Source organism: Jatropha curcas, chromosome 10 (assembly GCF_041381405.1).
Source record: "Jatropha curcas cultivar XTBG-Jc1 chromosome 10, XTBG_Jcur_1.0, whole genome shotgun sequence".
Classification (NCBI taxonomy): domain Eukaryota; kingdom Viridiplantae; phylum Streptophyta; class Magnoliopsida; order Malpighiales; family Euphorbiaceae; genus Jatropha; species Jatropha curcas.
The window spans coordinates 10,836,449-10,862,922 of record NC_143160.1 but is presented as its reverse complement, the minus strand read 5'-3'; the positions used below and the strand labels follow the sequence as shown (position 1 = coordinate 10,862,922).

Genomic DNA, 26,474 nt, shown 5'->3' with positions numbered 1-26,474 from the left:
CAAGTCAATAAATGAAATTACAAAGAAAATCATGCTACAATCTAATATTCGTCGGTTAATGATTTTATTTAAGTATTTTGCTTCTCTTTTGTTCTAAGTTGCAAATTTAAAACAGATAAATAAGTTAATTAAGTAATAAATAAAATATCATATGAAAGAAACGTTGTATTCTTTCTAAATGAATCTACAATTTTTCTTACAACCATACCAAAAAAAAAAAAAAAAAAAAGAGAAGCATACTTTTTTTTTCCTTTTTATAATATATATATATATAAAATAATTTTTAGAAATTATATCTAATCAAATAATAAAATGTAATTTTTTTTTATCTTAACCATAGGTATTCTGAGCCAAGAAGGGATAAAGTGCTCCCAACGAGTATTTGCTCCATTCATAAGGATCGAACCCTCAACCCTATCTAAGAGAGAAGAGTGTCGAACCACACCCTCGACTCCACCTAAAGGAGAAGAGTGTCGAACACACATCCAAATACTCGTTGATATAAAATGTAATTTTCGGATTGGCTACAACTAACTGTTTTAAGATATTTTAAATTTTATTGAGAGCGACATCGGAAATCCTATTATTCTCCCCAATTCCCATATTTTTACATAATATAGATAAATTATAAAGATAAACAAATACTCAACTGACTCAATAATGGTTGGTTTAGAAAACTATCAATCCTCCCAACGTCATTACTTTGTTGCTCATATACATCAGTAGATTCACAGCAAGCTCAGAAGTAACGACACAAATAAACTCGCACCACATTTCAGATTATCTAGAAATCACAGTACAGCACAAAATCTTAGCAAAAGGTCATTTAATCTTCCACATATTGCGGCTGCTCATCTCTGTGATTGAGTGAAACTAGGCTTTCTTTAACAATAAAAACCCCATAGTACAAAGGAGAACCCTTCAGCCTAAGTTCCTTGACTTCTTGGGTGTTGGGAGTGCATAATTTCAATTGACCAGTGTCAGATTCTAGAATAAGTTGATCATTCTTCCAATACCCAATTGGATAAAGTAACTCAGGAAGAGGTCCAACCGTAATTTGTTTGATCCAAGATCCATCTTCCATCATTACCCATATATCTAAAATATTGTTCGTCATCTCATAAAGAAGCAAAGCTATTGAGTCATGGTATATTACAAGGGTCTCATGTGTTGCATAAAGCGAATAATATGGCACTTGGATCTCTTGAAACTCATCATTGCTCATATGAAATGAAAGGATCCTATTATCGAAGTTGTGTGATGCCAACCAATAATGAACTCCATTCAAGAATGTGTAACATGAACTAGAAGTGACAACGTAATCTTGACTTAATGTACCATGGGGCAAAGAGTAATCTTGGCCTATTTCTAATTCTCTCCAAACATTAGTGCCAAAAGTGTGCAACATAACTTGGGCAAAAAAGTGGTATTCAGATAAAAATCCTTGAATAACAAGCACCTTGAAATTGTTAGTTATGGGATCCAACCCAAATCCACAAATATCTCCCCCAGAAGTCAATGGAACAGGAAGGCTGGGCTTAGCTAGTGTAGCTGGTAGATGTTGTAATTCCTTAGTTGCAGGATTCCACAGAGCATAAGACGATCCATCACTTACACAAAATATGCCATTGCAAGGGCCATGAAGCTTAGAAAATGGGATTGGTAGACCAAAGTGCTGATGTGATAGATCTTCTAGTGTTTCATCTAAGAAAAGTTCAACCAAATCATCAGCATATGGAGAGACGTAATAGTGAACAAGGAGATGACAACTGTTTTTCTTCTTAAAGTGCTGAGAAATGAAATCAGAACTTCTTATAGTAGCACACCAAGATTTGGAAACACATTTGAACCGCATTAGACTTTTAACTGGCAACAGTGTGAGAATATCAATTGCCAAATCTTTTGGCAAAATATTTTGACTGTTGCTCGCCATTGCTATAGTTTGTTGGTCTCTCAAAGTCCTTGATCAGTCCTTTTCATGAATCATGATGATTGTAAGAGCATAATACCCAGAAGATAAATAAATAAACTTCCAAATTGAATTGTCAATGAAAATTTTCTAGAACCTGACAGTGAAAAATAATAAAGAATGGCACAAAATAAATTCTTCAGAGAAAAAAGAAGAAAAGAAGATATTTTCTCTTACCTACAGTCCGTTGTTTTACTCTCCTCTACCACTGATATCTCTTCTTCCTATCATCAATCATTCTGCAGTTAACATACAGCGCAGGAATCACAATACGATCGAAAAGAAAAGGGAAAAATAAAAAAATAAAAACACACAAACAAACACACAACTCTCTAATCAGGCTGCTGGGAGTGCAAGCCAACTTCAAAGCCAAACAATACCAAAAGCCAACTTCCATGGTCTAAAAAATGGCAAAAGAACTTAATGGCAGCATTTCGTGTTTTAGGATTGAAGATTTGCAGAACTTACGATAAATTAGACCTAATTTTCTAATTTGGGAAAGAGAAATTCATAGCAAAAAAAATCGGAAAAAATCGCCAAAAATGAAATAGAAATTAAGAAAGAAAACTTACCTGCAGATTATATGATTTAGAGTTCTAAGCTCAACTGAGCAGCTCTCCTCTTGATAATAAGAAAGAAGACGAATTAAAGACAAGGAGAAATGACAAGGTATCAGGAAACTCCATAGTTATTTTATAGACAGAATGGATTTTTTTGAAGGTGAATTATCATGTAATCCCTATTATTTAGTGGGAAAATAATTATTTAATCCCTGAATTTTGACCAAATTAATCGAAAAAAAGACAAAAATACTTATAATTGTCCACCATAAAAAAAAAAAAAAAAAAAATCAAAAGTCAAAAATATTGAAAACCCAAATAGACGCACACACTCTTTTAACTCCACAGGATCATTGAAAGCAAAATATTTGAGATCAATTCATGGTAAATATGCACCACCAATTCCATCTGGAGGGCCATGACGTTAAGATCCGAATCAGAATCAAAATCAAAATCAGTTAGAGCCATATCTTCGGGTAACCCGAGAAGCAAACGGATCATCTAGGTTTGATATCTACTGCGAGAATCTTCCAAATAGCATACTCCTTAGCCATGGAGGAAGCTCTAAAGTGAGGAATCCAATTATTGGATTTTGAAATTCCGTAAAGATTTTATTAGTCTAACTCATAATATCAACATCAGCACAATTTGGCACGGTTGAATCCAGATTGTTCAGATTGGGTCGAGATGAAATTTTGAATGCCTTAGGCCATGTGTATTGTTGTTGAGGTATATTCAAATGATTTCTTTCAAATCAAATGATTTGTGTTATTTTATGAAAGCAAAAGAAAATCAATAAATTTGTGGAAAATGAACGAATTTACTCAGAGACCAAGAATACCTTTGCTCTTTTGCTTCAACTAAATGATGAAAAACACCAATACTTCCTTATTGGATCTCCGTTCTAGTTTCAAACAGAAAAATGGATGTTTTTTTGCTATTTTTATAATGTATTTCTGATATTTTATCGAGAGGTTGTGTTCCTTTTCTTAATATAATTTTTAGCTCAAACATCCATGTACATAGTTTTGTTGGGATACTGTGGGTGTAAGTCCCAAAAATGAAAAAAAAAAAAAATTTCTTTTAATAAGGTTACCATGTGTGTGGGTCCCAGAAATGAAAAATAGTGTGATGTTCTCATAACATGGGTACGTTAGTCTTTTTATATATAAAAAAGGAAAAATCAACCTTTCCCTTATTTAGTGACATTTATAGATTTATAGATTAATGCTTTTATTTTTTTAAAAATTTAATTAAATAATACTTCTATTTCATTTTATTTAGTTTAATATTTTTTTTTTGCTAATTTTGTGATGAAATCTTAGTTTTATTTGTAATTAAGTTTTCAAATTTTTTACATACTGTCACCAAAATCAACCCCTAAGTTTTTCTTTTCTTTTTTTATTTTAAAATCATATATTCTAATTTCTAATTTTTTTATTTGATTAAAAAAAAGCAAAAAAGAAAAATCTTAACAGAAAACTATTTAGTTGAATAATACCAAAATAAACAAATTATTTATTTGATTTCGGAAAACATATATCGTGATTTGCAAAATTACTAAATTATATTTGACTAAATAATCATACGGAGTCCATTGTATATTTGCTATTTAATTAATAAAAAATAAGTTACTATGTTTTTGTTTATCTTATATATACTTTTGCTCATAGGAAGCCATTGAGCCATAAGTTCCCCATGCTTTTCCATAATTTATTCGCAAAAAAGTGCAAATATTTCATTTTCTGTTCTTTTTATATAGGCACAACTGATTTTTCACTAATATTAAGGAATTACTTAAACTAACTTTTTTTTTTTTTTTTTTTACCTATATTACTCCTAAAATCACATTAATTACCCATCCAAAATGCAAATATCATTTATTCACGTTTTTTCGGTTAATATAACTGTAAATACATTGTCTCTCTTAAATTTTGGAGGGATTAGCTGTGTTTATTGCTTAATTAATAGGATATTAACTTATCATATTAGAAGAAGTGAAAATTCAAAATTCTAAAACTTAATTTTCGGTTCATTGAAATTTTTTACGCACAAAAATTAACCAAAATTTAACCATTTGAATTATCGAGTCTCCTCGATTTCATAAAAATGTGGGACATAAATTTGGATTGGAATACAACTAGAAATTGCAATTCATAACTTTTTCTTCCAACATGAATCCACCAAATGAATTAGACTTCAATGATTTTCCTCAGACTTGCCCACAAACTCAGAAGTTGTCCCCATATGCAATGAACTTTCAATTGATTTGAACATTTCTCTAATATAATAAGAGGCTTATTAGAGAGACAATTGAAAATCATCCACCTAAAAATGCAAGAAACACAAACAAACACTAAACAATCACATGGATATTTCATAGTATGATACACAGTAAATTTAATTATTTCTCCATCAAATTTTATATTGAATGTGCCATTAGAAGCATCAATTTTTGCTCCAGCTGTGCTAAGAAAGAGGCTTCCAAGCAAAAGTTCGAATAAATTAGAGGATTTATCATCCTTCGTATCAAGTACACAAAAGTCAACTGGAAAAATCAACTCATTTACTTGTACCAAAACATCCTCCAATACCCCTTCGGTGTAAACTATGGACCAACATTTAAAGAAGAATAAATCATTTATTCAATAGCCCAAAGTCACACATAGCTCTTTTTATTCCAATATTGACTATTTTACATGAAATAGCACATACCTCGATCATTGTATTTAGTTGGGTAATTTTTTTTTGCAACATAACAGAAATATTCTCCACCACACTTATCTTCTAATAACCAGCCAACTTCTTTTTATTCATAAAAAGTTCCTTTAAAAACTTTGCATAGCAGGAAACTTGCTAGATTGCGTCAAGCAATGACATATTCACACCCAAGTTACATATAGTTTCTAAGATTTCTTTTTCTTCCTTATTCATCTTTGATTTAGCTAGTATTTCAGAAAAAAGGAGGCTGAATTACTAGCTGCTCCGGTTGGTTCACTTTGAACTTTTCAATCTATCCATTTTGCTGAATTTTACTGAATTTTGCTTCTTTTTTAGCATATTTCCTTGAGCTACTGTCACGTTTCTCTGGGGCCGGAGTTCCCAACTCTTGTCCATTTTTTTAACGTGATTGGGCTTACATGTTGCTTAGGGTTAATGACAATTTGAGAAGGTAACTTCTCTTGGGATTCCAATTTACTCGAAGAGGTTGTTGTTTATCGATGCAGAAATCATGTATTACGTACAATAGTAAAAGCTTTATATTAATATGGTATAAAAAGTAGTTTTCTCAAACTGAATAATTTTTACCAATAAAGTTATTAAAATGAGAAAAAGAAAAAAAAATAGTTAAACAAGTTAAATTTTCAATAATAGAAAATAAAAATTATATTAAAATTGAATAATCCAAATTTAAGTTATTTTAAATAATTGTCTTTGACAGTAATAATATAAAAATGTTTACATTTTAAGTTACCTATAGGCTACATTCTACCATGAAAGCTACGCGTTGTCGTTTTATGTTTGTGAAGTTAGACCATTAGTGTAGACTCTTCTATGTATCGCATAAATACTTACATTTTTGGGCTCTTCTCTTTCGATATAAAACATACATTTTCACTAACTGTAATTCCCTATCTTGAAAGTTGATGGAGATACACAAAAATACTAACAAACCAACAATATCTCACCTGTTAGGATAGAGGCAATAAAAATTACGAAAATAATTAAGCAGCGGAAAAATTAAAATGGGACACACAAAAATTTACGTGGTTCACCCTTAACTGTTTAGGGCTATGTCCACGGGACCAACTCCGAATATTTCTTCCACTATTAAAAATAATAGGCTTACAAAGAGAATAATACAAAATAGTGGCACTCACAAGTGTTTCCCCAAAAAAAAAAAAAAAACACCTTAATAATCTTCACTATTTTCTAAACCCTTAGTTTTAAGAACCCTCTTAAAACTGAAACTCTCTAACGCTGAGATTGTTCTCTCCGTTGGTGTGTTGAAACGAGGCAGACCCTCTCCTATTTATAGGAGAAGAAAACGCGTCCACCAAAACCTAACGCGTAGAAACGTGTTAAATGAGCTGTGTATAGCTCATTTAAGTTGCACCGCTTGCCTCCTTTTTTGAATTCTTCTGCCTACAAAATTTGCTACCCCCAAGGCTTTACATTTTGTCAAAATTGCCTGACTTTAGAAATGTTTTGCTGCCAACTTTGATTCCTTCCATTTTTAACTTTAGTGTGTAGGTTCCACTTGAGTGGACACCACCACAACAAATCTCCCCCTGCACACTCAAATGGGGACGTTAGCCATCATCATCCCTGCAGTTATCCGACAGTATTCGAACTTTTCCTTTGAAAGAATCATCGTCAACATGACTGATCCATTTTCTCCTGTATGGATCTTCTCAAGCTGTAACAACTTCATCTCCAACACATCCCTGATCTAGTGATAGAATGAAAGGAGGAATTCTTTCCAAGGTGAATTGCGTTTTGACTGTCACAAAATATCCGATATCGTTCTTGATGAATTCCGAGTTCATTCAAGAATTTCTTTATCCACAGCAACTGTTTGCACGCTTCAGTAATCTTGACTGCCACGACACGACTCCCCCTACAAATGTGATTGGATATCCTGAAAATCCATTTCACTGCAGTCCAATATTCCTTTCCAAGATTTGAAAGAAACTGACTCACTACTCCAACTGAGTGAGCAATATCTGGCAGTGTACAAACCATGGCATACATCAAGTTTCCAACTGCTGAAGCTTATAAAACCTTTTCCTTTTCTTCCTTCTCTCCATCGGTAGAAGGGCACTGTTTAGAACTTAATTTAAAGTGATTAGTAAGAGGACAACTAATCGCTTTTGCGTTCCCCATTCTAAACCTTTGAAGTACTTTCACAATGTACTTCTCCTGTGACAATAATAATTTCTTGGCTCTTCGATCCCTTGTAATCTTCATGCCAAGAATCTGCTTTGCTGGTCCCAAGTCTTTCAAAACAAAAGACTTACTTAGCTGTTTCTTCAAGCTATTAATTCTGACAGAATTCTGACCAACAATCAACATATCAACCACATAGAGCAAAAACAATGTAGTCATCATCAGAGAATTTCTTCATAGAAACATAGTGATCTGAAGTAGTCTTTCTGTAGCCTTGCTCGCCCATAACAGACTCAAACTTCTTGTACCATTGTCTTAGTGCCTGCTTCAAGCCGTACAGGCTCTTCTTTAGTTTCCAAACACAATCCTCTTTTTCTACGAAACCCTCTGGTTGCTCCATTTATATTTCTTCTTCCAAATCTCCATGTAGGAAGGTAGTCTTTCCATCCATTTACTCGATTTTCAGATTAAAACTGGCGGCCGTTCCGAGCACTGTCTGAATGGATGTCATTTCACAACTGGTGAAAAGATCAAAATCAATACCCTTTCTTTGATTGAATCCTTTCACAACCAGTCTAGCTTTGAATCGTGGTTGGGAGCTGTGTTCTTCCTCCTTGATCCTGAACACCCACTTGTTCTTCAAAGCTTTCTTGCATTTAGGCAACTTCACCAGCTCAAATGTTTCATCCTCATGCAAGGACTTCATTTCATCTTGCATGGCTTCAATCCAGTTCCTCTTGTGTTCATTTCCATAGCATCTTCAAAGCTTTCAGGTTCTCCCCCGTCAGTCATTAGTACATACTCATTGACTGGATATCTAGTAGATGGTTGTCAGACTCTACTAGATCTTCTTAATGTTTGAGAACCTTCCGGTGCTAGTGGTTGAACATGAACACCATAATCTTCATCTGGTTCATTTTCATTAGGAACTTCTGGATTTTCTAATTCTGGCACTTGTTCTTATGGAACATTTTCTTCATCTTCAATTTGTCTGCGTTCTATTGTAGGGACTCTCTGTATGTCTGTTGAGTCTTCACCAGATCTATTGGCACTCTGCTTCAATATCTTCAATAGTCTGATCTTCAACAAATACAGAATCACGATTTCTGATAATCGTCTTATGGATTGAGTTATACAGCATCACGGTGTTCTTATTTTGCTTGTCCATTTTGACTTGCGCAGAATATCATCACCAACATAAACCGTATACGTGTGCAATAGTATACGTGAATAGTGACCATGAATAGTAATAGTATACTCGAATAGTAACTGTATGCATAAACAGTAATTGTACACATAAATAGCACTATACATGAATAGTACATATATACGTGAATAGTAGTATACGTAATAGTGCTGGGCTTAACCGTCACAACAGTAACGCCAATAGTGACTATTCACCATCAATCGCGAGTTATTATTTTACTATTCATCACTAAGTCGATTCTGCAACGTCTTTCCGAGCGAACAACACCAATGGACTCGTCGTAATTTTCTCTTCACCGTGATATATTTATTTTCAAAACATATCCACGGATCCGGTATCGCTATCTGACCGGCTGGACCTGCCAAAACCTTCGGCTCTGATACCACTTATTAGGATATCGGCAATAAAAATTACGAAAATAATTAAGCAGCGGAAAATTTAAAATGGGACACACAGAAATTTAAGTGGTTCACCCTCAACTGTTTAGGGCTACGTCCACGGGACTAACTCCGAATATTTCTTTCACTATTAAAAATAGTAGGCTTACAAAGAAAGTCATACAAAATAGTGGCACTCACAAGTGTTTCAAAAAAAAAAAAAAACCTTAATAATCTTTACTATTTTCTAAACCCTTAGTTTTAAGAACCCTCTTAAAACTGAAACTCTCTAACGCTGAGATTGTTCTCTCCGTTGGTGTGTTGAAACGAGGCAGATCCTTTTCTATTTATAAGAGAAGAAAATGCGTCCACCGAAACCTAACATGTAGAAACATGTTAAATGAGCTGATTTAAGTTGCACCGCTTGCCTCCTTTTTTGAATTCTTCTGCCTACAAAATTTGCTACCGCCAAGGCTTTACATGTTGTCAAAACTGCCTAACTTTATAAATGTTTTGCTGCCAACTTTGATTCCTTCCATTTTTAACTTTAGTGTGTGGGTCCCACTTGAGTGGGCACCACCACAACATCACCCTCATCTCTTACTTCTGTTCTTCTTCTTCACATTCCCAATTCCATTATCACATGGACAACCATTAAACGACACCATTGGCTATGGCTATGTAGTTGAATCTGTCATCGTCAGTTCACCAGACAGGTCCCTAAAAGCTGATCTTAGACTTATCAAGAATTCCACTATTTATGGTCCTGATATTCAGAGTCTAAGCCTTTTTGCCAAGTAAGCTTTTTAACCTTCATTTTCCTTTCATTTGTCTTTGATTTCAAAATTCTTACTTACTCTTGTGCAATTTTTGGTAAGCGGTGGTGCAAGATAATGGCTACTTCATATATTTAGGGGTATAAATGAGTGAAGTCGTCCGTGAGCTGTTTGAGCTCGACCCAAAAAAAATTCAAAAAATTCAGTTCGAATCGAGTTCAAGCTTAATGATATTCAGCTCAAGCACTCGTCGACGAACTTTATCGAACTTTTATATATACACATATATAATATTTATTTTGAATTTATTCGAGCATTGAATCTCGAACCGAATTCGAATTTTCATCAAGTCGAGTTTGAGTTTAAAATTTTCAGGTCATCGAATCTCGAAGTGAGCTAAATCTCGGCTAGCTGAGTTTCAATCTCGGCTCTATTTGTTTATACCCCTAAATTGCACTGATTGAGTTTCTTCAAAAAAAAAAAAAAAAAAATTGTCATTATGTAGTACTTTCCTTGTACAACTACAACTAAAAGAGAAATAATTTTATCAATGAATATTAGGATGATTATTTCAATACTTTTCACATTTAAGTGAGATGGAGGGTTCGATCCTGTGAATGATTCTTCCCTGTGCAACAATAACTTTTTTTTCTTTTTCAAAATTATTCTGATTTAGAAGATAGCAAATGGATACATTTTCATGCTAGTCTTCAGTTTGTTCTATGCTTCCCAATTGAATTTGTTGCTGTTTTGAACAATGGTTATTTTTAATGAAAATGTTTAAATAATTAATTCTTATCTAATGGATTTATAAAAGAAAATTCAAGAATAAATTTGAAAAATAAAATTACGATTTTATATAAATGAGAAAAAAAAGGATTGAAAATATTATTTATATTTTTTAGTATACTTATTTGCGCTCAATTTTTGAAGCTTTGAAACAAAGGAGCGAAACAGAGTAACAGATTCACAAGCAATTTTTTAGGATTGAAAATAACCCATTCTCTTTCTTTCAAGCAATTTTTCAATATTCAAGCCTGGTTTCCACAAAAATGGCGTGAAGAGAAAGAGAGATGGGAAGACAGGCTATTTCGTCTTTACCTAGTTAATTGTGAGGGTATTTTCGTCTTTTCACACTTTTTAACGGCAAAATCAAAGAAAAAGTGGATGGAAGGACTGAATAATTTAACGGAAATAAATCTTGAGAACCATTAATTAATATTGATAAAATATGAGTACGAGTTAGTAAGTTTGGTCAAACCTCATGGATGTATTAATTATTTCCCAAAAAAAAAAAAAAGACATAAAGTCACTAACAAAGTGCTAGTTTATGTGATTAGTGATCTCAATCCCCCCTAAGGGTGAAAACATAAGTTGCTGAAAGACAAAAAAATTTTTACGTTCTAAGGCTCGAGAGAATTAAACCTCATGGTTATAAAAAAAATGGCAAAAAAGCCCCAACAACTCACATTTTTGCAATAATGAAGGGAGAAAAAGTAATAAAACTCTTTTTCAGTTCTGGAAAAAAAAAAAAAAAAAGAAGAAAGAAAAAGAAAATCATCCACCATAACCCGTCCTATTACTTCTCCAAACCAGAAAGCAACAAAAATAGCTTCTAACACAAACAACAACAAAAATAGCTTCAACAAAAAAAAAACAATAAAATCATCCACCATAGCTAGTCATTCAAATTTGCAGGAACTCATTCCTTAAATTTTTTTTTAAAATTTTCTTGCCTTTGAAGAGTTTTTGAAGTCAAATATGATTCTCATAATAACTCTTGTCGGCTCTTAAACAAGTGATTATATAGGTAATCTTACCGGATTTTGGCTTCAAAGAAGGAGTAAATGCAGAATAATGGACTTAAAAAAAGAGATTGAGAGTAGAGTTTCAAGTTCCACTAACTACCATGGATATATAGAAAAAAGCCCATCAAAGCAAGAAAATAAATAAATATAGGTGAAACAACTCTTATTTTGTGGGTTGATTTCTCATATCGGAGGAGATGAGAAATTGAGGTTTGACAAGTAAAAGAGGGTTCTCTGCTGGAGAATCAAGAGTGAGAAAATGGTTATTAAGGCTAATTATTTGCAGACGGTAGCGCTTTGGGTATTGAGGGTATTTTAGTTATAAAAAAGTTGTCTCTCTGTTCATTGTGCATTGTGCTTTAACTCACATTTAAACAATAAAAAATAAGCGAAAAGATTAAATGGTGAATAAAAATTAATAATGTAATTTATATATTTTTTAAAAATCAGGTCCTAATTAATATTTTTTACCATTATTTAAGGACATAATAATGATTTTTCCTATTTTTACTTTATTAAGGACTAAGGTCCAGTTTTTTAAGATGCACCTACACTGAGGTGACATCAAAATTTGCAATTGCCTATTGGCTTAACTTGCCCATTCATTTTCATTCCTGTTTATATCAATTAATAAAAATTTGAGCACGTTAAGACACAACGAGCAGTAAATGTATATATGAGTTAACAATAAGTTTAAGTTTGAATTCTCTCAATTTTCAAAAAAAGAAAAAAAATGGTAACTTTGAAATTTAATAATTATGTTAATATCCATTTAACAGTGAATATTTGTAAAACTAAATTTTATATTATAGAAATAAAAAATTATAGTCGCATTCAATTTTTTATTCTTAATTATTGTGATTTAATTTGTTTTCTCTGGCAAGTACCCATAGTTATGCAGCTAGAAATAATAATGATAGCAAGAATAAAATCAAGCAAACAAATTAAGGCCACGAAACTCACTTAAAATATACTTGGATAATTGAATTTGACAAGCTAACAATTTAATTTTGAACACAAAGACCCACTAATTTACATCTTAATATTTACATCTAATTATTCAAAACAGGACAGAGGCAGGCGTGGAGAGAGAACAATTTCCAGATGACTAGTTTTCATGTTTGTTAACCCAACACCAGGTGACATATCAACAGGTTCATTTCCAGGAACTGAAGTTTCAAAAGCCTGTAATAAACTTGCCAATGTCAAATGTGCCATTTGCAGGCCAAAAGATACAGCAGGGCAACCCCTTCTTCCACCTCCAAATGGCAACAACTCAAAATTCTTGCCTCTAACATCAACATTTTTATGAGTCGTAAGGAACCTTTCAGGTCTGAATTCCAGAGGGTCTGGCCATACATTAGGGTCTCTTTGGATTTTCCAGAGATTGAGCATAAGCCAAGTGCCTTTCGGGACATGATAGCCGCCGATAGTGCAGTCTTCAGTGAATTGGCGGGGGCCTGGGATTTAATGCTGGTGGGTATAGCCTTAGGGTTTCTTTGAATATGGCTTGGAGATAAACCAGGTTGCCAATGTCTGTTGCATTTACAAGCCTTTTTCTCCCCACATGGATGTCTAATTCTTCTCGAGCTTTTTGTAAAGCTTGCCTGTTGTTTAGTAGTAGGGACATTGCCCATGTCAAGGCTACTGTTACTGTCTCATTGCCAGCAATCAAACTCTGCAAAGAATTATTAATTATTGGGTCAGTCCATATCTATAGGCACCAACAACTGTACTGCAATTTGGAATAAAGTAATAAAACAAAGTAGTTGTTTTTAAAATGATAAATAATGCCTATGCCATATCAATAACTTTGCTCAAAGATTTCACGTTGAAACCCTCTATATGAAATCTTTTTAAATACTCAGACATAAAGTATTTTATTTTTTTTGTGCACTTATCTAGTGCACGAGAATGGTTAAAAGGAAAAAATAAATGTGCTGGAACAAACTTTTCAATTGAATTAATATGTGATTTTAGTATTTTAGTTTTAATAATTTAATTTTAATTTTAGCATAAAAATTGAAAAGTTTATTTAGTTCAGTTTATTTTTTAAGAAATTCTGAAAATCAAGTTGGTTTAATTAAAAAAAATGTCAAAATTAAAAATTAAGCTAAATTAAATCATTTGATTTGGAAAACAACTCAAAATCTTGCCTCTAATAATTATATATTATATCTTTCCAACTCATGATAATTGATATATTGTTATCAATTATCACCAACTATATGGCATGCATACCGTTATTATGGTGACAATTTGAATTTATTTTATTTAATTTGTAGCTTTCAGACCATATTTGAAACATAAGGCCTACAAATTTTTTTAATATAATTAGTTAATCTCATAACTATATAACTTACTGCAAAATTACTATAAATTGGCCTTTATAATCTGAAAATTCCATTTTGAAATATAAATATATTAACACTTTATCTTTAAAATGGGACCAAAATTTGAATTAAAATTTATTTAACTCAACCATTAACAAAATTAAAATTTAAAATGGTTCCCACCAATTGACCTTTAACTCAACCCAATAGTCAAAACAACATCGTTTAAAAAAAAAAAAAAAAAAAGTCTCTCCCAAAATTCATTCTCTCTGCTTTCAACCCTCAGTTGTTGCTAAAAGCGCGGCACAAGCCCACTACTTCATCCACTGTCTACTGAACAAAACATAAGTTATCTATTTCTATGGTTCAGGATGTAGTTGATTCCTAGAAATTGCAAGGGCTCTAAATGCACAAGAGCATCCATTCCTTCATTGCAAGAACTGTGCGTGAGAATTGTTGTCACTTCACTTGAGCATGACGCAGATGCTCTAAGGTATAGACTTTTGGGAGAGAAAAATTGTAGAAGGATGTGTTTTGATCTCTAGGGTTAGCTTAACCCAAGATCAAGCTCTGGGTCCTACATTATTATCATTTTAGTCCAAATTTTTTATTCAAGTTTAAAAATAGAGCACTAATATATCTATGTTTCAAAATGCGGTGCCTAATACGCAAAAGTCAATTTACAGTAATTTTACAATAAATCATATAGTTGGGATGTTTTTATAATTTAGCCTTAATTTAATTGTAGGTGGTGTTCGACAATAATTTTTAAGTAGTTTCAAGCATTTTAACCAGTAATGTAGCATTTGAATTAACTTTTATAGGTTAAAGTAGCGTTTTATAAAAGGTTAACCCATATAACTTTTAATTATTAGCGTTTTATGAAAAGTTACTTAAATACTTTACAGCTAAATACTATTAAAATAGTTAACAACAATCAAAATAGGTAACAACTATCAAAACAATTAATTTTGCTGAACAAGATCCATAAATTCAAAAGTAGAGTACTTTGTAATTTAACCGTGAGTTTAGACATTTTTAGTAGTTATTTATATAAATATTAAATGAAAATTAAAATTTTCTAACGAAATTTCAATTTTAAAAGATAATTTTTAAATTATTTCAGCATTACTAGAATTTAATAATGAAAGTAAGTTTTTTTTTTCAGAAATATTACTTCAAAGACAAAAAAAAAATCAATTATTTTATGTTATTAATGCACGAAAAAATAAAAAAGAGCTTAAAAAAGGAAGGAGGCTACTACCAAGCATGTAGCTTTGTTGACAATGTCCGCATCAAAACCTTCAAGGCTTTTGTCATCAAGATCTGAAAGCATAATATCCATGAAGTCTTCCTCTCCTTTATCCTCCTCGCTCAAATACCTCTTTCTTTTATGCTCTTCAAGCCATTTATCAAGAATGTCATCCAATACTTTAGCAGTTTTCTTCATATTCTTCTCATGTCCACCCAAATCCATCCATCCAAGAAATGGAGCGGCGTCTCTCAAAACAAGCGTCCCTAAATAATGAAAAAGTACCGATATTGCTTTCTGAAACTGCCGCCCTTCTTTTTCGCCGCTGGAACCACCTTCACCAAAATACTTCTTCCCTATAACCATCCGAAGAAGGACATTATGATTTAAATCGGAGAACCATTGTTTCATATCGGCAGTCTTTTTGTTCGTTGAAGTTAATGATCTGTGCAACTCTTTTATGGAAGCTTCAACTTCCTGGATTCTAATATGCTTGAGCAACTCAAGACGGCGGTTAGAGAGCAGTCCAAGGGTGGATAATTTACGGGTTTCGCGCCAACACGGGCCACCAGCGGGCGTGAAAGGAAAAAAGGCATAATTGTAGCCCATAAATTTTGCAGCTACAAGAGCTGGACGGGAAGTCACAGCCAAGTCATTGACGGTGAATAATTCCTTAGCCATTTCCGAATTACTCAACACCAAAACAGGTTGTGACCCTATTCTTATGGTTAAGACTGGACCGTACTTGTCAGCAAGAGTAGCCAGTGCTACGTGAGGAAGATTGGATCCTGATAATAGAGGCAGATGGCCTATTAAAGGCCATGCGCTGCCTGGTTGGGGTGGCGGTTTGCCTTTGGGAGTTGGGGTTTTCCTTAGAAGGTTATTGTAAAAGAAGATCAGAAATAAGGCAAAAAGAATAGCCATTGTGGTGTCCAAATATGGAAGAAGAGAATCCATTATTCTATTAGCTAAGGTTTGGTAGAGGAGGGAGAATTTCTAAATTTAAGTGCAGGAAAAGCTTAAACTTTGGTTACATATTTATAGCATCGCAATTTGGTGCGAGGGGTCCATTTGCCACTATTATTTGATTTATTTATAAAGTTGGCTTAGGGTTTATTGCTTTTTTACACGTGGTTGATAGAATTTTATTATTAGATTTATACTACGAATACTTTGGTTGTACTCTTCTACTCTTCTTTTTTTGGGTACAAAGGAAAGACCAAATCTCTAAAAAAAAAAAAAAAAAATTACAAGCAACTTCTAGAGTGGAAACCCACTTACATCGTGCAAAAGCCATTGATCAAAGCGAATTAAAGGATCCTCTAAAACTTGAGTTCCTGATAAACATAAAAGTTATTCTCACGTCATGTAGGGTGACATTTTTAATTATGCTAGAGAGTAATAAGTAATTATATAAATAGGACATGATATTATTAGATCATGCCTCCTAATATCTCTTCTTCAATCTCGCTCATTTAATAGTTATATTTTATACTCTATATAAGGCACTCTCTTATACAAAGAGAAGTTTTACTATTTTCAACTATTAGTAATATGGTACAAAATCAACGAGCGTTGAGATGAGTGGTTCGGTATTTTTCTCCGTTAAGTGAGGTCGATAAGTGACGTCGATGGTTTGATACTTATGAATGGAATGAATACTCCTTCTCATGGGCCGAACAGAATTCGAACATAATTTAGTGCTAATCCAAAAGGTGGGGATACATGGGGTTAAGAAAAAAAAAAAAATGGCACAAAAGCACATCTTCCTTGTATAATTCTTATCAATAATTTTAGCTATGAGTTCCGATTGGAAAGGATTCTGCCAAACCTTTTTAATAATGTTTGTTTGTTATATTATAAAAAATGATATGGCGCAACTGTAAATCTATATACGATATTTTATATGGTTAACAAGCCAACAATAAACAAATAGACGTAGATTACTATCACATTTATAGGGATTAATTAATAATTTAATTTTAAAGAATACTCAAGGTTAATGCATTCATCCATTAAAAAAAATCATATTTATTTAAAATTTGACCTGTCGAAACTTTAATCAGAACTGTAGAATCAAGTCGCATTATGTTCTATTAAGAAAATTTATTTCGTTTGTAGCGAGTTCATCAATAAGACTTTAAACCTTTTGCATCTTAAAGCTCAGTACGCTCAACTTCGATTGGAAACATTTTATAAATACCATCTTGAGCATAACCGTGAAAACATATTTGTAAACCATAAAAAAATTTTGAAAAAAATATTAGAATCCTATTATTATCCGACTTTCTTGTGGATAAGAATAAAAAAAAAATTAATTATATAAAGCAATCTCCAGCAGATTGCAATCAATTTTGCATAAAAACAAAATGAAAAAGACTGTTAAATTAAAAATTGCACCCCCACTTATAATAATAAAAGACTCTAAGCCCTCACCTTTAAAATACAAACACTAAAAAGTTATAGTATTTAAATTACAAGTACTTTATCTCAATAGGTAACAACCTTTGCGTACTTATTCTCTCTTTTCTCCCATAATTTAAAAGCTTTATTTTTTTCTTCTTCGAACGACTACAGTGATTATATCTTTTTCTCTTTTTTTATTTATCTTTTTGGCAAGTAATCCACAAATGTGAGTTATTTATACCTAAATATTAGGATTTATTGTTGTCCATATCTTGAGATTTTGTTCTCAGATCTAGTTATGAATTATTGTTATCACCCTTATGAAAAAAGAAGTGTAGATATTTTATCCAATAGAAAGAAGAAATTTTAAGTTCATCAGATCGGACTTGTAGAAGGACCATAAAGTCGAGCATTGCTCATAAATAATCACCAAATAGAGCAAGCGATTGTCTATGGCAAAAATATTATGCTCTGTCAACTCGAACAGATACTTCAAATTAAGATTGTATTTTTTTTTATTTTTATATAAGTTGTTTATTATTAGATTTCTTATAAAAAATATAGAAATATATTTATCTGTATCTCAATTTCTTTATACAGTTTCCTTTCGGATTGATTGGAAATGTTTTATAAATACCATCTTAATTGGATAGGTTTTATAAATATCATCTTGAGCATAAGCGTGAAAACATACTTGTAAACCATTAAAAAAAAAAAAAAATCCTACAATTATCCCTCTTTCTTGTGGATAAGAATAAAAAAAAATTAATTATATAAAGAAATCTCCGGCAGATAACAATCAATTTTGCGTAAAAACAAAATAAACAAGATTGTTAAATTAGAAACTGCACCGCTGCTAATATATATATATATATATATATATATAGAAATGAGGAATAATAAGATTTATGATAGTGCCTTTTTAATGAAATTTGAATATTTTAAAATAATTTTAGTAACGATTAATTAGAAAGTTATTTTATTAGTTGATTGAATATAAGTTATTAAAATTATTTTTTAATAAATGCATATAGATAATTAAGCATTTCAAAATTTTAAGTTTTATTTTTTTATATTTATTAAATTGATAATGAGAGATTTAAAAATTTTGTATTTTATTTTTCAAATTTATTTTTAAATATTTGATTATGTTTTTATTATAATTCAAAATATTCTATATAGGAGAGAGATAAAAAAAGAAAAAAAAATTATGTTTTCATCTTTATAGTTTTTTTATAACTTAACCATTCATTAATAATGAATATAAATTGAGCATATCATAATTTTCTTATATGAATAAGAAATATAAATATTGAAAATTGAAATCTTTTGTTTGGATATGTTTTTTATCTTGACAGAAGAGGTTAATCTTCCAAGTAAAAATTAGTCATTTTCAAATAGAACGACAAAAGAAGCCTTTTACAATATTGTCCGAATATTGTTTTTTCAGAAACTCGTTACAATTGATACCCACAAAAGTTTAATATATCAAAATTTAATGGAAGAACAAGCCGCACTACTTGACTCCATTGATAAAAGACATTTACCTGAATTTAAAGATCTGAAGTCTTCAACCACAATTAACCAATAATCCATTTTGTCTTTTGAATTGTCCGAAAAATCAAATATCCACATAAAAACTCCTCAATAAAGAAAAACAATTCCATGAAAGGCGAGAAATTAATAACTCCACTAAGAATGTACCAAAAAACACTCAAAATATATTATCTGAGAGACTGAATCCAAATATTGTTCCAAACGATCATATGTAAATTATAGCTAAATATATAAACTAATATCTTTTATATTTATATGCATTGCATGTTCTTATACTTTATTAATGTATAACTTAAATTCTAAGTTGTAAAGTTGTACCAAATCAAAATCAAACATTTGATAGTAAAAGCAAAAAAATTCTTCGATAGCTAAATTGTGAAATCTTTAAAAAAATTAATAATTAAAATTAATAGCTTAACAATTAAAAATGATAAGGTGATACTCTTCAACATAGCCTTACTAGCTATACAAATAAAATTGTTGATAATAAAATTAAATAGCCAAAGAAAATAAAAAATTAGAAGTGAATTTTTTCCTAGACAAAATAAACATATTCAAGTTCTATAGTTGCACTAAATTGTAATCCAACCATTGATGGTGAATGGCAAAAGAAATTAATAGTCAAATCAAAATATTTTTTGTGATAGTATAAAAAAATTAAAATTAGATATAATATCTCAATAATCAACAATAAAGTGAGCAGTTTTCAACCAACCTTTTATATCAAAATTGAAAAAATGTTGATAGTAAAAGCAAACAAATAGCCGAAGAAAATAAAAATAAAGCTAATGGTCAATTTGTTGCACACAAAATCACATATATAGTGTATGATAGGACAAAATTTTCACCATAGAGTTATAATAATTCCTAATTAATATTGGACAAAGTTTCCCATTTAATAAAGAATTAAAATTATTTATTAGGGATTTATTTTAAAATTATTACAAAATTTATTAATTTGTAAAAAAATTAATAACTTTAATTGGTAAAAATATAAAACCAATATGTTATAGGAAAAAACAAGGTTGCTAAAGGAAAAGAATGATCTTATCTTGATTGCTCATATTTGATATTTAATTGGTAATTCCATTAATTATTAGTGATTGGAATATTTCTCTGGTACACAAGAAATTCTTGAAGGAAATAAGAATTTGTTGACTAATCTGTAAATCATGCACATCTTGACACCAATGATATATATATCTTTTTGTCCATTTCTTTAAATCTTTATATATATAACGAAAAATATTTTTGACTAAAAGAAAAATTAATTCATTTCAAAGAAAAACGTCTTCAAATAATAAATAATAAATAATAATTTATCCACAATTAATAACTGCCATCATCAACTAAAATTAAATAATATAGGCAAATGACAGTCATCAACCATCATGGGTCATTCTTAGCTATCACAATTTATTATTATCATTTTTCTGGCAGATAAATCTCTTAGCGGGCTTCTCTTAATGGGCGGGCCCTAAACAAATCAGAATTTGTTGAGCGATAGCAAACGACATGGCGTAGGTAGTTTTTTATCATTAAAAATTTAAATCGTCATTTCCTTCCGCCTAGAAACAGGACCAGTCGTTTTTGAGCGAAGAACAAACTCAGTTTCCTTGAACGACATAACATCTAGTTTAGGCATAAACAGTTTTATCATCAAAACTTGTTGTTTTGCTTGAATGCATGATCAGATTCAATTGGACATTTTACAGACAAAAGAGCTTACATTAATGAGAATCAGAGTACAAAGAATCTGAATGCAACATCCTTTTTAAAAAAAACAAGGTTTGAGAGGCACAATTTATATAAATCAAATGAGTAAAGTGTTTTATACCAAATTAAACATTATACATTTTATAAATGAATGTTATCTACGTTGGTAAGAAGAAGCTAATTTTGAAAGTAAATACGCTTAGAAAATTAAACTATGGGAAAAACTTATCTAGACCGGATCCCTAGCCTCACTTATGGACCAAACCAATTAAAATAAGAATTTTTATTAAAAAAAAAAGAATAAAGTCGAAACACTTTTAAAAAATTTTTAGTTTCATTAGTTTGATCCATAGATGGGGTTATTAACCAGGTCTAGACAAATTTTTTCCATACCGCTCTTAAAAAGGATAAAACAAAACATCACTGACTATAATAATATCCATTAATTCTTTTCTCTTATGCTTTTCTCAATTTTGGCAATTCTCTTACCGATCTAAGATTTCAAATCCCTAAACTAACCAATTTCTTGTTGATATCCATAAATGAACTAAATTTAGTCTTGAATTTTGCCTCTAAAGCACTCCTACTCAAATGTTAACAAACACTTACCTTTCTTAGCCACCATCATCAATTATATATTGACACATAAGAAAATTGATTTCCATCTAACACAGGTTTTAGTCTAAAACTAAATTATTTAAAATTCTTCATATTATCGATAGAGATTAGATTTGTTTATATCGGGTCTAACTGACATTAAAAGAATTTTAGTATTTAAATTGCAAGTACTTTATTTCAATACGTAGGAAATGCGTTTATAAAAAAAATACACATGTATAGTATGTTGAAATTCTTGCACCGGCTTTCTCTAACTAGATGACCAACATCAGTACAATTCATAGTTACCTATATGTTATCCTAAATCATTTAGGATAAGGTGTTTATTCAAAATGAAAGATTTAAACAATTTGTTTTCCATTGAATTAGATTTTGAAGAGTCAATTAGGCTGGATTCATTTATTAATATGATATATGTATTGGAGCCTATTATATTTTACTCTCTAGATATTAACAATTCGACGTATTATTAGTTATATGTTATGCCACAAATAATGTTTTTTTATACATGAGAGACCTACTAGATCGGAACAGTAATATTGTAGGGTATACAATAAATGTTGCTTTCCCTTTTGAATAAAATTCACCAAGTCATTGGAAAATGTGTAAAATTTTGTTTTAGATAAGAGAAGAATCCGATGTATTTTACAACCTTTAACTATATTATATTAACTTCATGGCATAGCTATGGACTCTACATGCTATCTTTTCAATTTTTCAATTAAATTCAATTATGAGATTATGGTACAATTAAAATGAAGAGTGGAATTCGCGGTGTCTAGTGGATAAAAGTCATTTTAGACTGATATTGATTTAACTCGAAAAGTTGAGGGTGAAACATAAGGTTTAGCCTAAACTTAGGAAGATAAATAAAAAATTTATGGGTACATAAATTATCATGCTTATCTTATCACATGACTAGCAAAACATACGACCTACGAAGTCTTCTAACAGATAAGTGTAAATAAATTTTCGTTCATATAGTTAGTAAATAAATTAAATACTGAAATTAGAAGATTCTTTTCTAGCTCTACCGTGAAGGGATCAGAACTTAACCGGGACATGAGAAATCTATTTTCTGGAAAGGTTAAACAAATAGATGTGAGTTTAAAATGAATAATAATTATTGCACAACACAAGCATTCACATGAATGTGTAAATATATCAATTTAGTCATCCAACTAGTTATATACTCACGCAGTCAGTCACACAAATCGCATATCATCAGCACTCACAACTATTAACGTCTTCACATAATCACATCATGTGGAAATTAGTCAGTGATGTCACCGAAACCCCAACGAGCCGTCCTCACACATGGCTCGCCCCCTCATACGTGTGCACGAGGGAGCCTATCCCCCATATCTGGCCGACCGGTCTAATCCTCACTTGACCAACCCTCTCATTGTTTTTCCATTCCCTCTTTTCTTTTCCATACCAACAAGAGCCATCCCGGTCGTCTCCGTCAAATCTAGATCCGTCGGCACACACAACAGGAGGCCACCCTACGGGTTATCATAAAATCCAGATTTTTAGGTGCGCCCAATAAGAAGCCACCCTATGGTTTATCCATATTATCCATATCATATCATCAGATGCACACAGCGCGTCGATCTCCCATACGGCCAATGGTCTCATAGACCTCCCTCACAAACCCATGGTGACCTACTTCATCCCAACTCCACACATATAAGGCATAACATTATCACAACACAATTAATCAAGTATTGCAATTAAATGCAATCATATTAATCAATTAAACATCGTAATGCAATGCACAATTAGACATCCAAAATCAAATGCAAATAAATAAATAAATAGTATTAACAATAAATAACAATAATAAAATAAATAATAATAATGAAAATAAATAAATAATTGATTAATTAAATGAATAATAATGATAATAATAAATAATTAGAGCACTTTATTATTTATGTATCAAATTAGAGAATTTATCTAAATAAGCTTATTTATTATGTTATTAATGACAACTAGTCTAGGTTCTATTGAAGTTTTGGGAAAACCTCCCCTAAAATTTGACTAAACCATGATTCAACAATATAATACCAAAGCCCATCCGTCGGGTAATTCACATCAACTCAAGCACCCTTCCTCCTTTAACATAAACATTATCACCCAACTATGTTAACTCTAATTTCAGAAATATAGTAACCTTTAACCTGGTCCAATAATATTCATTTAACATTATTTATTAAATCATAAGCTAACAAAATTAATAGCTTTATGGTAATTAGTTAGTTAAGTGTTTAAAACTCGTTTTTAACAACAACTAATTATAATTTTTACTTATTTAGATTCGACCATCTTAGTTATCTAACTAATTAATTCCAATTCATCCTTCACGTTTCGATTTATGACAATTATTCCAAAATGAATACTGATTTTCAACATTAAATGTACTTAATTAGGTCGAATACCGATTTTTAATTACGTACTCAACTTAATATAATCACAAATTTCTAACAATTGAATCCTAAATTCGAATTCTCCTAAAAATCCCCCAATTAATTTCACAAGCTTCCAACCTAATATTTCAAAGTCCTTTGATTAGATATCTATTTGAAATTAACTAAATTAACCAATAAATTTAAATTTGAAATTTATAGCTAAGAATGGAAAAATAGGTCTTAGGACGCACCGGTCGAAAATCGGGCAATGATTCCACGAGCAGCGCGAGAAAAGGAGTATTCTGCGTCAAGGGGTCTCGCGCGGCCGGTGGCCCGACCACCGCCGTTATCGCCGTCCACGGTGGCCGGAAAGTCGAGATCGCTCATAACTCAACCGTGGTTATATCATTCAACTCAAAAAGTTGCAAGGAGTCCAAATCCATCGTTTATTTATGAGTTTGGAGAGCCAGTTGACTGGAATCATGCATGGTAGTCGCTACGCCTCCGCCTTAAATGGCTTTTTTGCAAGACGAAGCCAAATGATAGTCTTAGCGGAGGGGAAATGTTCGCAAGTCATCAGAGGTCCCTTTGCACTCACTCTCCGTGCGCGCAGTGGCCGGAAACGAAGGAGGCACACCTAAGATTGAAGGGCAGAACTGTCGGAGGAGACAGCTCCGATTTGCATCGCTGAGGCTTCATCTGTGTGCGAGAGGGCTAGAGACAAGACTAGCAGCACCAGGCGAGCTAACCGCCACCTCGTCGTCGTCAAGCCCTCGCCGGCAATGGGGAAGGAGGGGAAAAACACGTGCTGCCCTAACCTAAGGAAGGAGAAGAAGAGAAAGAAAAGAAAATGGGTTCCAGAGAATTCTGGGCCATTCCGGTTCGATTCGACTCGGTTTGATCCAAATCAGCAATTTGACTCGATTTTCGCTTGGTTTACAGGTTTTTCACCTGATTTTTGAAAAATTCAAGATGGTTTACAGATCCAATTTGGTTTATTTTGGTTATATTAGTTAGATTCTAGAACGTATCCTCAATTTGCTCAATATTAATAATAATAATATTCGATTTTAGAATAATTAATTTATATATTAGTCACACTCGTATTTTTATATTTATAATAGATTAGTAGCTAGAGTTCCATTTAATTTCTCAAAAATTTTAAGTGTCTTCAAATCAGGAATTCTGATAATATATTTGGACTTGGGTCCAACTCGCAAAACTTTAGACTCTAATTGAGATTTTATTATACTTGTAGCCTACACGATCAAAATTTCTGATTTAATAAAAATTCAAAGGTTTCAAAAATAAAAATTTGGGGTATTTCAATTTTACAACCTTTAACTATATTATATTAACTCCAATGCATAGCTATGGACTCTACATGCTATCTTTTCAATTTTTCAATTAAATTCAATTTTGAGATTATGGTACAATTAAAATGACAAGTGGAATTCGCGGTGTCTAGTGGATAAAAGTCATTTTAGACTGATATTGATTTAACTCGAAAAGTTGAGGGTGAAACATAAGGTTTAGCCTATATATGTTAATAAATCTTGGTGAATGATTTTTTTTAAATAGAAAATTGAAAAGATTAATCCATAAAAGAGAAAATATTAATTGCAATCTAATTGTCGGTCATGCTTAATATGCCATCATTATTTTCTTTTTAAGATGATGTTATGAATTATTTAAATGATTATCAAAATTTAAATCAGGTTTAGGTAATAGTAACAAAGATAATAAAGTTAAAATTCACAAGATGTATATAAAATTAAATTATATTGAATCTTTTATTTATTTTATTTTATTATATTTAATGATCTTATTAATTTGAAAGTAACAATTAACAAATCTTCTATTATGATTTTAATAGTGAATCATCAATTGAAATATTTAGCGATATTTACAACATCAAAGGAAAATGGTTTTTCATCCAATCAACATTCCAATAAATTTGATTTGTCAAATCTTTCTTCATTATCGAGTTGAGCAATTTTATACAATTTTATATTTGCAACTACAAGAGTTATTGATTTTAGCTATTGCAACAGATTTAGTGGAATGAACCGTTTATGCTATGAATATTATAAAAAATATGTTATACAATATAATAGAATATCAATTGTTAAAAGATATGATGGCACTACAAGAAAATTAAAATTTACCGATAAAATTTTTTGTCGGTATTTAGCGACAAATTACCGATAAATTTTAATTTTACAATAAAAAATATTGCTTAATATTAGCAAGAAAATACCATCAAATTAGCGAAAAAATTAACCGATAAAATTGAATTTTATCGCTATAAGGGCGCCTAATATTGGAGCCTAATTTTTCGACAAATCAACGACAAAAATTTAGCGACAAATATGAATTTTATCAGTAAAAATCGCATCATAGTTAACGCATATTTTAAAATTTTATCATCAAATTAGCGACAAATTATCAACATAATTACCAACAAAATACTGAGAAATTAGCGACAAATATTTTTCTCGCTAATTTGTTGGAATTTAGCGATATAATAACAATAAAATAGTGACAAAATTTGAAAAATTAAAATTTTACCTGGGATAAATTTTACCAGCAAA

The 26,474-nt window shown here is 31.3% G+C and overlaps 1 protein-coding gene, 1 long non-coding RNA gene and 1 pseudogene across 7 annotated transcripts; all 3 read right to left on the bottom strand.

Moving 5' to 3' along the window:
• Nucleotides 1-535: 535 nt before the first annotated feature.
• LOC105636813 (putative F-box protein At1g32420) lies at nucleotides 536-3,542 on the bottom strand. 5 transcript variants are annotated; one of them, XM_037640545.2, is made up of 3 exons: nucleotides 3,371-3,542; nucleotides 2,147-2,208; nucleotides 536-2,066 (listed from the first exon to the last, which is right to left on the bottom strand). In XM_037640545.2, the coding sequence occupies exon 3, from the start codon at nucleotides 1,931-1,933 to the stop codon at nucleotides 827-829; it is 1,107 nt and encodes a 368-aa protein (XP_037496473.1). In that variant the 5' UTR covers nucleotides 1,934-2,066; nucleotides 2,147-2,208; nucleotides 3,371-3,542; the 3' UTR covers nucleotides 536-826. The 5 variants fall into 5 exon arrangements, 4 of the variants coding, with proteins under 4 accessions (XP_037496473.1, XP_012075557.1, XP_089583119.1 ...); XM_012220167.4 differs by having other exon boundaries at nucleotides 536-1,972; nucleotides 3,371-3,541; XM_089726993.1 differs by lacking the exon at nucleotides 3,371-3,542 and adding an exon at nucleotides 2,542-3,359.
• Nucleotides 3,543-12,518: 8,976 nt separating this feature from the next.
• Nucleotides 12,519-16,176, bottom strand: LOC105636815 (cytochrome P450 CYP82D47-like; annotated as a pseudogene). The gene is made up of 2 exons (XR_016322831.1): nucleotides 15,185-16,176; nucleotides 12,519-13,265 (listed from the first exon to the last, which is right to left on the bottom strand). The product of XR_016322831.1 is annotated as a cytochrome P450 CYP82D47-like (transcript).
• A 6,395-nt stretch (nucleotides 16,177-22,571) lies between these two features.
• Nucleotides 22,572-24,704, bottom strand: LOC149493076 (uncharacterized). The gene is made up of 2 exons (XR_016322849.1): nucleotides 24,132-24,704; nucleotides 22,572-23,134 (listed from the first exon to the last, which is right to left on the bottom strand). It is a non-coding gene; the product is annotated as an uncharacterized LOC149493076 (long non-coding RNA).
• Between the last annotated feature and the right edge of the window lie 1,770 nt (nucleotides 24,705-26,474).

Coding starts and splice junctions, on each gene's coding strand:
- LOC105636813 (XM_037640545.2), bottom strand. CDS start 1,933: ATGGCGAGCAACAGTCAAAATATTTTGCCAAAAGATTTGGCAATTGAT.